This window comes from Brachyhypopomus gauderio, chromosome 1, assembly GCF_052324685.1.
Source record: "Brachyhypopomus gauderio isolate BG-103 chromosome 1, BGAUD_0.2, whole genome shotgun sequence".
NCBI classification, from domain to species: domain Eukaryota; kingdom Metazoa; phylum Chordata; class Actinopteri; order Gymnotiformes; family Hypopomidae; genus Brachyhypopomus; species Brachyhypopomus gauderio.
In genome coordinates, this window is record NC_135211.1 from 35,905,064 (window position 1) to 35,920,616 (window position 15,553).

The 15,553-nt window shown below is 45.0% G+C and overlaps 3 protein-coding genes across 4 annotated transcripts in view; 2 read left to right on the forward strand and 1 right to left on the reverse strand.

Moving 5' to 3' along the window:
* Positions 1–2,040, forward strand: part of psme4a (proteasome activator subunit 4a) — a 33,390-nt gene extending 31,350 nt beyond the window's left edge. For both annotated transcript variants that reach the window (XM_077012382.1, XM_077012373.1), the window contains one exon: positions 111–2,040. The gene's annotated coding sequence lies outside the window, so the exon portion shown is untranslated. The remainder of the gene's footprint in view (positions 1–110) is intronic.
* Positions 2,041–2,156: 116 nt separating this feature from the next.
* On the forward strand, positions 2,157–5,315 carry gpr75 (G protein-coupled receptor 75). The gene is made up of 2 exons (XM_077012396.1): positions 2,157–2,625; positions 3,258–5,315. The coding sequence occupies exon 2, from the start codon at positions 3,352–3,354 to the stop codon at positions 4,996–4,998; it is 1,647 nt and encodes a 548-aa protein (XP_076868511.1). The 5' UTR covers positions 2,157–2,625; positions 3,258–3,351; the 3' UTR covers positions 4,999–5,315.
* A 1,507-nt stretch (positions 5,316–6,822) lies between these two features.
* erlec1 (endoplasmic reticulum lectin 1) lies at positions 6,823–14,715 on the reverse strand. The gene is made up of 14 exons (XM_077012409.1): positions 14,381–14,715; positions 13,953–14,057; positions 13,696–13,776; positions 13,111–13,188; positions 12,856–12,919; positions 12,665–12,726; positions 12,048–12,271; positions 11,553–11,688; positions 11,237–11,398; positions 11,009–11,068; positions 8,459–8,583; positions 8,253–8,330; positions 8,094–8,169; positions 6,823–7,961 (listed from the first exon to the last, which is right to left on the reverse strand). Exons 1-14 carry the CDS (start codon positions 14,519–14,521, stop codon positions 7,890–7,892), a joined length of 1,464 nt encoding a protein of 487 aa, XP_076868524.1. The 5' UTR covers positions 14,522–14,715; the 3' UTR covers positions 6,823–7,889.
* Positions 14,716–15,553: the final 838 nt, after the last annotated feature.

Sequence of the window (15,553 nt, forward strand, 5' to 3'; positions counted from 1 at the left end):
AATATTACAACTTTTTAAGGTATCATTCGACAAGTGCTCATACATGCTCATGATCCGAAAAATGTAAACACATGATCGTTATTACTGTTTTCTGCCTCCTCCTGTTTCAGAACATCATGAATTGATTTCCGTCTGGATAACCCCCTCCCCCTTCAAAATGGGCAGCTTGTGTGAATGTCCTCATGTTAATGATGTGTTTAAGCTGGACACAGGCCAAACACTTCTACTCCAGCTTGAAGAGGGAGGAGATGCTTCACGACAAGCTTTTAATTGACAGGAAAACTTGATGAAATGAAGAGTGTTTATATATCAAATATCCTTTAACTGATATTCTTAATATTTAAGGTTTAACCATTATCAGGGATGACTGTCCTGCAATATGTAATATTTCTGTACAGTGTCATTTTCTGCTTCTGGGAATGTGTGCAATGGAGACGTTATTTTGAGTTGTTAGTATGGACCATGTGAGTCTTATTTGCTGTAGCTTTCTACACTTGTGACACTATGAATAGTGATTTTATACTGAAATAGTTTAGGACTAAGTGTTCAGAAAGCCTGTGTGTTAGTATTACATTCACATATTTTTATAGTCTAAGATGGTGTTCAGAAAGCCTGTGTGTTAATATTACATTCACATATTTTTATAGTCTAAGACGGTGTTCAGAAAGCCTGTGTGTTAGCATTACATTCATATTTTTTGCAGTGGCTCACGTTCCTGTATGTGACATGAAGGTGCAATCTGTATTTATTAATTTATTTTATTTGAAATATTTTTTAGGGAAGAATAGCTGCATAATATTTTCTTGACAAGCCGGTTTTTGTGACAGTATTTTTATTAGTATAACAATATACAAAGGAGAGACTGACGGAGAAAAACAGAAAGTATATGTGTGTCCGTGTGTGTGTGTGTATGTGGAAGACAAAGAGAATACCTTATCTTAATGCAGTGTCATTAGCTTGGACAGAGTGTGTGTGCTGTGTGTTTGAGTGCAATGCAGTGTCATTAAAATGGATGCGGTGACTAAACACCCCTTTAGACCCAACACACTACCAACCCCTCAACATCCCTTCTTAGTTATCTGTCCACTCGGTCCATCTCAATGGACTGTACTACAGTGGACACACACATGGCACACATCTACTTGAAACTTAAAATATTTTTCTATCTGTGAGTATAGTGTCCAACTATGATATGAGGATGTTTTTAGACTGGGGGGCATCTCAAAACCTTTGACAGAGTTTTAGGGAGTAATAAGCCATTTTTACCACTAAAAATAGCAAAGAGTATTTATGTTCTATACAGGTGAAGCTCAAATAAGATTCAGTTACTTTGTAGTCTTCAAATGAACCAGTTTTTTTGGTCCCCAGAGCAGGTGCCCCACATGGAGGTGGCCATGTTTAAAATAGATTTAGTACCGAATCCACAGGTTACAGTGTTGGTATAGCTGTTTTGTAATGTGAAGAATTGGACAGTTGAGTTATTGCTCCATTAATTCAATTAATGTTTCAGGAAAACTAAACCCTTCATGACAAATTGTGGAATCTGGTATGAACAGAATTGCTCCTATTACTAGTTTACTATGAGACTCAATGAAAAGCCAAGTCTATGGCAGCTTCAAAACCCCCTGTGCTGAATGAGGCTTTAAAGCTACTAAAGAAAATATAATTTTTGTCTATAAAGGGAATCTCCAGGTCAATCGCCCCATCTAGATGTCAGGTACATTATTAGACACACATGGTAAATAGTCCCAGCACTAAAGTTTTTCGGGGCCCTTGTCTTAACATGCCAGGCCAAGATTTTGCTACGTTTACGACCCAGCGAAACGTACACTGCCATTACATCTTTGTTTTGAGGCTGTCCAGGTCAGAGCCTGGTCATCTCAGTCTGTGGTGACAAATATTTAGTGTTTTATTTATTTTTTGTTTCGCAAGAGATGACATTTACAGATATTAAGAGGAAAGCCAAAAGCTCAGTTTGTTTATAAATATACTGTGTATTTATTATATTTAAAGCATAATAAAGCTTAACATTGAAGCTTACGTGGTCCAAGTAGTTATGTTCCATAAACCACACATTCAAGTACTGTATGAGTATTTCATATGAGAATTCTCTATAACTATACGATGTACTTAATTGGTAATAAACGACTTTTTAGCTGTAAATTTAGGTCCAAGGTGATTTTCTAATGTTTGTCATCAAACATCTTTCACTATTAATGTCGCGCTTGAGACACTAATCTGACAGTCACTGTTTCTCTGTAAAACGTTTTTCCCAGCTCAATATGTCATTAAAAAAATTATTTTTGAAATCTTAGCGAGACGACATTACGAAACAAAACCACATATTTCTCCTATTCGCACAAACACCAACAAGCAGCGTTTCCGTCCCCTGGTCCTCTGGCCCTTCACCGCTGCTCGCGGGAACGCGCTTGCTGTCTCTTCGCAGTGGACAGTTCCCGCTCCCGCGCGCGTGCACCACAACTGTATTCAATCCGTTTTCCGCTACATATCGGTGTACGAGCTGAACAGCGTCTATCTCCGTTACTAGAATGCCTGTAAAATAAAGGATGCACACTGGAGACCATATCATTTGCCATAAAAAGGGAACTATTACAGCAGATCATGGTAAGGACGTTTTCTGTTTTTTTTTATTGACGAGGGCGAAAAAAGCAACATGTTCAAGCGTCAGAGTTCCATATGTAAAAATGTAATTTGCCTCTCGGTCCAGACAGCACATATTTCAGCATATTTGCTGAATATGTTTCCAGACATCATTTATGAGCTTATTTGTCATATCAGAAATTGGGGGCGCGGAAGCTTGGTCGCAGTCGACTTGAAAATATCAGTTCGCATCTACCTAATTAAAATGTTCAGAATATCAGACTACAGAAACAAGCGGCGTAAAATAATGTCAGTCGCTCTCCTTTAACATACGCGCAGGCCTGTGTCACAATTACTAACGCATCGATGAATTAATGAGAAAACCTCAGAGTGAGTGAAGCGCGTACATTTGTGAAAAACAGATGGTAGGGGAGTAGTGTCACAACAGTAGTAGAACCGCTGGGTCGTAGCCTCCTCTTTAGGCCACAGGACAGAGCTACCCTCATCGTTCGGTGCATCTAGTGTAATTCTTTAATAAATATTCCAAGGACGGCCGTCTTTCCATTTTTTTATTTTTATTTTCTGGTAACAAACATGAATGCTTTAAACCCTATATTGGTAAGGTGTTCCTCCTCCCCTCCTGTGTGTCCTGCCAGTTTTCCAGGAGAACCGACAGTGCGAGGCACCGCTCAACCTGGGGAGACCCAGGAAAATGGGCAGAGTAGCAGAGCCGTGATTCCAACCATCACCATGTGTACCAAAAACAGCACTGCCTGGCCCTTGGACCTGTCTGACCTCGCCAGGCACCAGGCCTTCAACAGCAGCCTGGGCCAGAGTCCCAGCCCTGGTGGCTGGGCCTTGATCCACACAGCTACGCTGGCCTCCTGCTCCCTGCTCCTCATCCTCATCTTCTGCCTGGGCTCCTACGGCAACCTGGTGGTGTTCCTGTCCTTCTTTGATCCAGCGTTCCGCAAGCTGCGCACCAACTTCGACTTCATGATCCTCAACCTGTCCTTCTGCGACCTGTTTGTGTGCTGCGTGACGGCGCCCATGTTCGCCCTGGTGCTCTTCCTGGACGGCGGCGGGGGGGGCGCGTCTCCGGGGTTCTGTTTCGCCTTCCACCTCACCAGCTCGGGCTTCATCATCATGTCGCTGGAGACGGTGGCCGTCATCGCGCTGCACCGGCTACGCATGGTCCTGGGCCAGCAGCCCAACCACACGGCCTCGTTCCCCTGCACTCTGGCCCTCACCGCCCTGCTGTGGACCTCCAGCTTCACGCTGGCCGCCCTGGTCACCCTGCGGGCGTACCCCAGCGGCACCGGGCCCTGCCTCCCTCACTTCGGCCTGGCCGGGCGACCCGCCCAGGTGGTCTTGTGCGTGTACCTGGCGGACTTCGCCTTCTGCGTGGCCGTGGTGTCCGTCTCGTACGTGATGATAGCGCAGGCGCTGCACAAGAACGCACAGGTGCGCAAGTGCCCCGTCATCGCGGTGGATGCCACGAGGCCACAGGCCCCCTTTAGCGCCGCCGGTTTTGAGGGCATGCAGCGTGCCGTCCAGGTGCCGTCCCTGTACCGCAACCAGGCCTACGGCAAGCTCCAGCACGTGCAGACGCACCCGCTAGCCAAGAGGAGCGCCCAGGCCCTGGCCCCGGGGGCCGCCACTGGTGCCACCTGCTGTCAGTTAGTGTCTACGGTCAACCTGTCCACAGCCAAGGATTCCAAAGCGGTGGTGACGTGTGTGGTCATCGTCATTTCCGTCCTCCTATGCTGCCTGCCCATGGGCGTGTGCCTAGCGCACGACGTCCTGGCGCCGGAGAGCGGCTTCGTCCACTACCAGTTCGAGCTGTGCGGCTTCGCCCTCATCTTCCTCAAGTCGGGCATCAACCCCTTCGTGTACTCGCGCAACAGCGCGGGCCTGCGACGTCGCCTGCTCTGCTGCCTGCAGTGGGTGGCGCTCGGCTTCCTGTGCTGCAAACACAAGACCCGCCTGCACGCCATGGGCAAGGGCAGCCTGGAGGTCAACCGCAACAAGTCCTCGCACCACGAGACCAACTCGGCCTACGTGCTCTCGCCCAAGCCGCCGCGCAGGCTGGTGGACCAGGCCTGTGGACCGAGCTGCTCGCGGGACAGCGGGCCCAGCCCGCGGGCCACCGCCGGCCGGAAGCCGCGACCTCCCAGCACTTCTACGCCCATCAACACCCGCATCGAGCCCTACTACAGCATCTACAACAGCAGCCCCTCGGCTGGACCCAGTTCTCCCAGCGGCCTGCAGCCAGTGAACTCGCACACCACTGCGTTCGCCAAGAGTTACGTGGCCATGCACTACCACAGCCACCAGGAGGTGCTGCAGGACTTTGACAGTGCATCGGCACATCCGATCCCAATACCTTCAGTGTGAGCTCTGTGCCACCCTCACGGCACACTGCTTACGGTGTTAATATGGGTGAATTCAGTGTTTGCTTGTAAATAACTAGTGGTGGTTTTTCAGGAGACTGCAACATAGTGTATAAAAAATATATGAATAAAATATAAAAGTGGGTATTAAATCAGACTATGAAAGTAACTATGAAAGTGTTACTGAGTTTCCTCATTTGAAGGATATTCTATTTTTACATAGACATTACATTTTTCATAACGTATGAAAGTGTGTCTTTTCTTCATTAAGATAATGTATTTGTGAGTGTTACATTTTATATCTTAATTATTAAATGTTTTGCAAGTGCATCTTTGCCTACCTTGAACGCCTTATTTGCAAAATACCTGCCCAGCTAAATTTCCTAAACTAGAAGATGCATGAAGATCTTGTTTTCCACCTTCCTGAAGCTCAGTATAAGCATGTGTGTTCTTAGGCACTGAGTAAAGGTTTCCACTGATTAGAAGGTTCCATATAGCAGGTTCCACTAAGTAGAAGGTTCCACATAGAAGGTTCCAGTGAGTAGAAGGTTCCATATAGAAGGTTCCAGTGAGTAGAAGGTTCCATATAGAAGGTTCCAGTGAGTAGAAGGTTCCATATAGAAGGTTCCACTGAGTAGAAGGTTCCATATAGAAGGTTCCAGTGAGTAGAGGGTTCCATATAGAAGGTTCCAGTGAGTAGAAGGTTCCATATAGAAGGTTCCACTGAGTAGAAGGTTCCATATAGAAGGTTCCAGTGAGTAGAGGGTTCCATGCTGGATTTGGGGGGCTCATTGTGCAGTCTCCCCTCTGAAGCACTAGTGTTGCCTGAGTGAAGGTGAATAGATATGTAGAGCTCTAGAGATGCACACAGCCTGTAGTCTTTATCTGAACACTCATTGTGCTACCAGGGTTTTACCAGGTACTTTCTATGCTACAGTATAAAATTGGTTAACATCATTAAACAGGCTTATAATCCGTCTACCTGGAGAACTGCTATTTTAAAGCATCCAGTTCAAAACCTAAAACCACCATATAAGATGACCAAGATTTATAGGAGCTGCTGAAATGGGGGGGATTTAGATCTTGAATCACTTTTCATGGAATCAAGGTACATCCTGTATGTCTGATGGCTCATACCACTGCTCATTAGGGATGCTAATTTTGAATCAGATCCAACAGAGTTGAATTTATATCTTGCATGTGAAGTTATTAACCACCTGTTTTTATTCCTGTGCTGGACAAAATCCAAACTCGATCATTACATATGATGTTCATTTCGAACAAGTAATTAGCATAGCAGTAGTTTTGCATTTGCGCTGGTGTTAATCAGCAGCTGCATGTGCCTGGACATTTATTCCTGTTCGGGGATTAGCTGTGACCTTCCTCTAATCGCATAGAGCAACTGTAAAACCTCTGCTACACTTCAGACGTCTCCAGGAACGTCACCGGCACCTCTGACAAAGGGTACAATAAAGTATTACCGTAGGTTACTTCAATCCACTGAAAGCTTATCCAACAGCCAAGTCCTCAAGTGGGCAAACAGCACCATCTGGTGGAGAGGACAGCATGTTACTACAGTGTCCACCAGAGCAGTTCACTGGCAATCTCACACCGAGGTAAGATCATTGTGCAAAATGTGCTCTTGCATTCGGAAAACAAAGTAGCTGTTCAACTGAGACAGACAGGAAAGAATACAAGTCTCACATTGTCACAATTGTAGTCAGTGTGACATTTTACTTCAAGACTCATGGTAAAAATAAAATGAATGTTAAAGTCTAAGCAATTAAAGTGTAACAACAGCATATTAATATATGGCCATTTTTCCTGCTTAATTTCAAATTTTTAATTTTATTTGTCAGAAAGGAAAAATATCAAGCAGTTAAAACCCAAGCCATCATCCCTGAATTTAGAGTAGTTCTGTGTTCACACATACAGTATACTCATATTGTTTTCACTGTGATATAAATATCAGCACAGCTGACTTAAAAAAAAACGCTATTTTTGCAATTCTTTAACATAATCTCAAGCACTTTCTTTTATGAAGCAAAAGCAAAAATGCACAATTTCATTTCACTTCCAGGCATTTTATAGTTAGTTAATTTAAGGTTTAAGACAAAACAGTTTTATACTAGTTTAACTGTATTTTCATTAGTGCCCAGTTAAAATGGAGAAACATGAACACCCAAATAAACAATCAAACAAAGTTTCCACAGAATGAGATTTTTAGGCTCAGACGTGTTGTGAAACCCCAGCTGGAATTTGGCCATCTCACTCAAATCTGATTCAACTGCACAAGTGTGCGTGTAATGAGCTATAATGTGATGGATCGAGACCTCCTCACATTCCCATTGATCACGCCTGAACTTTTGGCTCCTAGCTCCTCCTAAATGCTTCCTAGTGCAAAATGCTAACTACAGGTGTGTAATCAACAGAAATGATGTCAAATAAATAGAAGCAGTTAAAACAACCCAAGATTACCCTTCAGACAACAAAATAAGTGATTCAATTAAATGCACAATGATATCTGCAGTACAGGACATCAATGGGCAGTCATTAAAATGTGCCTTTATAAAAAGGCTGAAAAATAACAGAACCTCCAGCAGGTCAAGACATTTTCTTTTTCAGTCTCCTTAAGACACTCAACCGCATTTGCAGAACAGATGAGCTTCCAGCAAGGCTCCTGTGTGTCGAGCAGGACAGAGATCTCCTCCAGGGCCACGTGATGAGCAAGACCTCGTTCCTCTCAAAGGGACAGTGAGGAGGTCCAGGGTCCTAGCGATATCGTCCTTGCTCCAAAGCCATGGCCAAACCTCCTTCCCTTCTGAAATGCACATCAACCTCCACGTATGACCTTTCAGCAAGTACCTGTCCATTGTTTGTGTTTGTCTCTTATTTCTAACTGGGGACAGAGAGAAGACCATTCTCATCAGCCGTGTCCAGAATCTTACAGATCACCGGAGACTCAACCTGGCAAGGTGAAAAAAGGCACAAAGACAAGTTTGCGAGAAAAGTACCTTATAGCCTCTTTGAACAGTTAAGTTGGTTAGATCAGCTTAGGAAACATTGTGCATGGCCAACAAACAGCAATTTGGCACTCACCCCGAGAATATACTGGCAGGTCTGGGGCTCAAGCAGGTACACGGTGACGGCGTGAGGGGACTCCGACTCCTTACATCTGCGAGGCAGAAGGACAGGCCTTGTACACAAGAGGTAATGGCCAACGGCTCGTAGGTCTGACAGACTACTGCAGCAACTCACTTGAGCTTAACGATGACCTGCCTCGGCTTCCCCGTCAGGTCACACACGTCTCCATGGCCATAGAAGTGGGACACCACCCTTGCGTTTTACAAGTAAGCAGGATTAATGCTAAATGCACAACACATTAATAGACAAATTATGTTATTAATAGACCTATTATAATGGTCACAGCAGAAGACTAAATACAAACAAAAAAAGCGACATACTTGACTTTCTGGGTGGTGTCTTCTCGGAGCTGGTAGGTGCGAGCCACGTTCTTTCGGGCCCACTCTAAATGTTCTCCGCGATTCCAATTGCCAACCACCACTAGACTCTTCCCATGTTCCTTGTCCTGAGGACACAAAGCAGGAGGACCAGTCAGCTGCTGCGTCTACTTCAGCCCCGCCCACACCAACCCAGCAGCATCTACCTCAGCTCCGCCCACGCCAACACGGCAGCATCTACCTCAGCTCCGCCCACGCCAACACGGCAGCATCTACCTCAGCTCCGCCCACGCCAACACAGCAGCATCTACAGTTGTGATCAAATTTATTCAACCCCCAATGCTGCGAAGGGTTTTATGGAATTCAGTGCACATTTGTAATTGTGTTCATAATGAAATCTTACAAGGACTTGTTAAAGAACTAAATGCAACTAAGATAGCATCAATTTTTTTTTGTCATAAAGTATTAAATGGCCTTTTTGTGATTTCTTCATTGACACAATTATTCAACCCCTTTACGACTACCACTCCTAAGAACAGAGGTTCATTCCAGTGTTTTCCATCAGGTATTGAAAACATCTGTGGATGTCAACGAGCAGCAATCAAGCATGATAAGCACCAATTAGGCAGATTTAAAAGGACTGTGATACTCAGCTCCTTCTAGACATCTACTGGTGTGTTTCCAAGCATGGTGAAGGCAAGAGAATGGTCCCAGAAGACAAGAGAAGAGGTTATTGCTCTTCACAAGAATGGCAATGGATATAAAAAGATTGCGAAGTTGTTAAATATTCCAAGAGACACTATCGGAAGTATCATTCGCAAGTTCAAGTTAAAGGGCACAGTGGAAACGTTACCTGGTCGTGGCAGAAAGAAGATCCTGACCGCGACTGCTGTGCGCTACCTGAAGCGTAATGTGGAGAAAAATCCCCGCGTGACTGCTAAGGAACTGAAAAAAGACCTGTCAGATGTGGGCACTGAAGTTTCAGCTCAGACAATAAGGCGCGCACTGCATAACGAAGACCTCCATGCCAGAACGCCCAGACGCACCCCCTTGCTGACTCCAAAGAACAAGAAAAGTCGACTGCAGTATGCCAAAAGTCATGTGGACAAGCCACAAAGGTTTTGGGACAGTGTACTGTGGTCAGATGAAACTAAATTAGAACTGTTTGGGACAATGGACCAGGGCTATGTTTGGAGAAGGAAGAACCAGGCTTATGAACAAAAGAACACCTTGCCTACTGTGAAGCATGGCGGGGGGGTCAATTATGCTTTGGGGCTGTTTTGCTTCTAATGGTACAGGAAAGCTTCAACGTGTGCAGGGTACCATGAATTCCCTTCAGTACCAGGAGATCTTGGAGGAAAATGTGATGGAGTCAGTCACAAACCTGCGGCTTGGGAGACGTTGGACCTTCCAACAGGACAATGATCCGAAGCACACATCCAAGTCCACTAGAGCATGGTTGAACATGAAAGGCTGGAACATTCTAGAGTGGCCATCGCAATCACCAGACTTTAATCCAATTGAGAACCTCTGGTGGGACCTAAAGAAGGCAGTTGCAGTGCGCAAGCCTAAGAATGTGACTGAACTGGAGGCTTTTGCCCATGAAGAATGGGCTAAGATACCCATAGGTCGCTGCAAGACACTTGTGTCAAGCTATGCTTCACGCTTAAAAGCTGTCATAACTGGAAAAGGATGTTGTACTAAGTACTAAAAAATAATGTCACTAGGGGGTTGAATAAAACTGATAATGATGTGAGCACAGTAAAGACATTTGTGGTTATTCCATCATAAATATTATGTTATGTTTGTCTAATTTATAAGTGCCTCTTTGATATAATTGTAAATAAGATGACTGAAATGATCAAAATCAATGTCAAACTGGCCAAAACACTTTATTTCAGTGGGGGTTGAATAAATTTGATCACAACTGTACCTCAGCCCCGCCCACACCAACACAGCAGCATCTACCTCAGCCCCGCCCACACCAGCACAGCAGCATCTACCTCAGCTCCGCCCACGCCAACACGGCAGCATCTACCTCAGCTCCGCCCACGCCAACACGGCAGCATCTACCTCAGCTCCGCCCACGCCAACACGGCAGCATCTACCTCAGCTCCGCCCACGCCAACACAGCAGCATATACCTCAGCCCCGTCCATACTAACACAGCAGCTAGTTTATCAGCAACACCACTGCTAACTGGCCACTGCACCGGAGGAACAGGTATCTTACAGGTGCGACCACGTCACTGCTGGGCTTAGAGTGAGTCTACACCCAAAAACCTCCAACAGCAGGCAAGTGATGAGAACTTGGACTGCTATGTAACTGTGAGGGTATTTCTACAGCTTTGTTTCCCCTATACACCTACGATGCCTTTCTGCTGAAGTCAAAGTTTGAATAAAATGGATGAAGCCCATTGTGGGACATTTTTACTCCAGCATGTTGGGTTTGGGTTGCAGTGGTTCTGCTAAGGGGCCTAAAATGGGAAATACTTCAGAAATAGTTAACGTTCTAGAATATTCTTAACATTCTAGAATGTTCTTTTCACACTTACCTCATGATACTGATGTACATGTCTTCCGTAACAGAATTCATATTTCCACCACCCCACTCCCTAAACAGAGGGATACAGATGATTGGTCAACCATGGCTGTATCATCAGGTGCATCAGCATTGCAGTCGAGAATAATGCATTAGTCTAAAATGCGTTTTGCATTTCATGTCCAAGTAAATACTGGGTTGAGTTAAGCTAGGGGACTGATCCTGATTCTGGGGTCCTCACCCCGTGCAGACAGTACGAGCCGCTCAGGAACTCCTTGATGAGTTGCTGGTCAGTCAGGCGGGATATGTGTGTGGTGCCCACTGTGACTTGGGCTTGGCCGCCCACAGCCAGGGGCTTGTGGGTAGAAGTGTAGGCTTCTTCCCGAACGGGGGAGGTATCCTCCTGAAAGACGCAGACGAAAGCAGGGGTCTGTGGGCTGGTGCCTGTGTATTAAGAGCATGCTAATCCCACAAAGAGTATGTACCAGGTCCTAGTGCACCTGTGTGTGTGTGTGTGTGTGTGTGTGTGTGTGTGTGTGTGTGTGTTCGCATCTCACCTCCCTCTCCACAGAGCCAAAGGGGGGCCGGAGCAGTTCCTCCTGTTGCTGGTGCAGCTCAGAGAGGCTCTGGGGCTTTAGTGGGGAACCCGACAGGGCCTGGCAAAAGATGTCATTCACCGGGAACGTCTTGAACCTGCAGAGGATACATAGTTACCAAGAACACACATATGAGAAGACAGAGAGCCTCCAAATAAAGAACAAACATTATATTGCTTTTACAACTCCACATACTATGACAAAATAAACATTGAAATGTATTCAAACAAAGATGTGACATGGGCCATGACTGTCCTGATCACGATTATTCTTATAATGTTATTTTTCATTCATGCAAACACCCACATTTGGCTCTTATCTAGTGTAGGATCTACTTTTACTAGTGTGGTTATTTGCTGAACACAGTGTAAACATATCTGCTCATAGGCTGTGCGGTGCACACAGACGCATTTGGATCCTGTACGCCTGGCTCCGCCCCCAGAACGGCTGACACACCTGTATTTGGGATGAGCACAGAGCAGCGGTGTGAGCACCACCACCTCGTACTCGCACGTGGTCACCTCCGCGATGGAGAGGATCTCATGCTTGGCCTCTGGGTGGCACACGTAGAGCACGGAGGTGGAGCGCGGCCTGTTGAATCTGAGGGAACACGGCGTTCCGTTATTCATCTCCACCGGGTAGTACGGCGTCTCCTGGCCTTCCACCTTCTTCGTGAGCACCTATAACATGTCACCATTCAGAGAAAAAGAACAAACTCACAAAAAACACCACATCTCTCACGGACAGGAATCGCCATGAGTGATACTTCTGCCCATCTGTTCCAGCGCATCTCCCTTATATTTAAATTACACTTACGTTTAAATGATCCTGGCTGCTACATTCTGCACTCCCACATCCAATATCCCAGCTGTACATTCTACATCTTTGTTGGACACTCTTACTACGTATTTTGATTAATCCTGATGCCATCTGTTATATTCTTGATATTCTTGCTATTCTTGTAATCTTCTCTAAATCTCTGTGTACACTGTGCAAGCCTAAATGCAACGAAATTTCGTTCTGCGTGCACCCGTGTACAATGAATGACAATAAAGAAAGTCTAAGTCTCCCACCTCTCTGTTGATGTCTGTCTTGGGTCTCTCTTTGGCCGCATCCTCAACTTTACCTTCAGATTCTGAGGAGCAGAAAAAGCGTATTAATACATCGGGCCCAAAACCCTGAGAACAAATAGACATCATACCAGTAAATGGAATATAAAGTACATGTGTGTTAGCAAAAGAGATAAGAAAATAACACAGTCCACCTGATGTAGCATCTGCCGGTTTACTGAGTATGAGTCCTAAGTAGTACTCCTGAACGCTGAGTTTCTGCAGGCCCAAAACAGCCAGAGTCAGCATGAAGCTTGCTTACACCTCTCGATTTTATTAAATCCACTTGTATAAGTGGACACCATGTTTTATAAGTCATGTGGTACTTAGTAAATGTTACCATGATGACAAAATGTTACTCGTTACACCACAGACAGACAACACCGGGAAAACAGCGGTGTGAAACGGACCTGACCAGTTTCCTTCTCCTCATGGTACTGCCTCACATGCTTCCCGTGACACACCTCATAGGTCCAATAGGACTCAATCTACAGCAAACAAAGAACCAGGGCATTAGGTACAAGTCTGACTGAACACATGATCATCTATGTCAAAACTAGAATATTAACCACAGTCTCACTGAACGTGGAGCTCTTCAGTAAGCAGTAAATAAAGCTATTAAGACCTCAATTACCATTAACATACTGCAAAAAATAATCATATTACTGATTTTAAAAAGTGCTAGTAAAGGTAACTTCAGTGCTAATAAAAAGGCATGAGACAAGTCCACAGACAACTATCTTCAGTCCTAGTAAGTTCTAATGTAACACCAGTATGTTTAGTATAAGAAAGGTTCCACAGAGCACACAACACACAATCTCACATTGTAACACACAAACAGCACAAGCACCGGTCCAGCACAGGAACTCTGTACGATGGGCACTGTTCATTGCAACCTGGTCATCTTACAGTATATAATTACAATCCATGACAGGATGTGAACATGGTAAGAATAGAGAGTGTTTAAAGGATGGAAACTGAAAGCCGAAACTCACTCGGTATGAACAGCTGCTCTGTTTGAATAACGGTGCAAGAAGCTCAGCTGGGCCAGGCCCTGTGTACTCCCTCTCATCATCCTGACAGAGGAAGAGCAAGAGGATAAGAAAAATGCAAAGATAAAAGCTACGAAAGGATAAAGGATGGAAGGAACAGTTTTAAAGGAAGACAGAGAATCAAATCTCCAAAATGTCTCCTTGCATGTGAGTGGGTGGGATGGCTAAAACCCCGTTTTGCTTTAATGTAAATGTTTTACCTCATCACTACCAGACAGAGAAGGTAATAAACACTTGTATTTCTCTTTCTCTGCAGTCGTCATTATAAGGAAGTCATCTTCTTTATAAAGTGGCCCAGACACTGGCTGTGAAAAAGAGGAATGGCAGAAATACTTTCAATATGTTTAATATTTGGGGGCTTGAATAAAATGGTTAGCTAAATAATGCGCAGGTGCCAAAACGTGTGAAATATGGAACTAGAATCAAGAGTACAATAACCGAATAACCGATCACTAAACGTTTCTGCTGTATTCGCAACCCCTTTAAGTGAAACAAACACAAACCATCACTTTGAGCAGTCAGCTGGCTGCTCGGGTAACTACACAGCTGGCATCTTGCTGTCAGTAACCTAACGTTTGCTGACAACTCCGCTAAAGGTGCCAATACACACAGACCGACAGATATTTACCAGGGTGAACTCCTGGCCAGGCCAGTTGATCTTGAAGGGGACCTCATCGGTGAACACAGTCGAACCTCCGCGACTGGCACAGACCCTGAAACACACCTGCACCAGTCCGCACAGGTACACGATACCGCGCACTCGGCTCATCGCCCCGGCTAGGCAAGTTACTACTTCTGCTATAGCGACATGAGACAGATAGCTAGCTAACTAGATTAACTATTATTGAAACCGCAGTTGTATCTTGCACACGAGTCCAGTATAACAGCCTGTAACTAACTAGATCATCAGCCCCTCTAGATCACCCACTGTACAGTAGGAGGATACAGGAAGTGCATTTGCAGCTTTGCCACGTTCATTTCCGGTGCAACCCACTGCTCTGAATCTCGCGAGATTCACCAGGCGTTAGTTGATGAATCAGGTCCTGTTTTTCGCATGGATAGGGGATGGGTAATTTAACTGATAAAATCTACATTCGGTTTGTGCTCATGTTGTAAATTGCTGTTTTTAGAAACACTGTAGTGCCGAAATGACTTTCTAGTTAGAAAAGTCTCTATAGAAAGATAAGTCAGTGTAAACTTAGAGTGAACCTTGTTTCAGAAATATTACATAGGGCCCATAGCAGCTGAGACAGGTTGAGACTCAGTATAATGGTGTTGCAAAATGTATGAGTTCAAAAGGTGTCACTACTATGAGGCCTATATCTCTCTGAGACACACCAAGAATGCTCTCACATTCAGACTCATACAATGCAAAATGCCTCATTGCTGTAAGACTCATTTGGTTCAGGTGTGGAGGAAGTGATTAAACGATTTGTGTTACGTGTTAATTTCATGGTTTGTCAAATGTCCAAGGCTAAGTGGTGTTTCAAATGCCATGGTGGTTTGGTGGTTAGCACATTTGCCTCTCTGGGGTCTTGATTCAAGTCCCTATCCGAGTGGAGTTTCCACGTTCTCCCTGTGTCTGTGGAGAAACATGGAGGATAGGTAAAATGGCAATCCCTGACAAATTCTCCCTGAGTGTGTGACTGTGTCATTATTGGTGTCTTCATGTCCAATAATACAGTTGTCTGCGTGTCTGTGTGAACGTGTGTGTATGTCCAGTGGTGGATGGTGCTCTGTCACTGGGGTTTGTCCTCTCTCCCCTTCCTGCACCTGATTCAGGGGGCTTCAGGTGCTATAG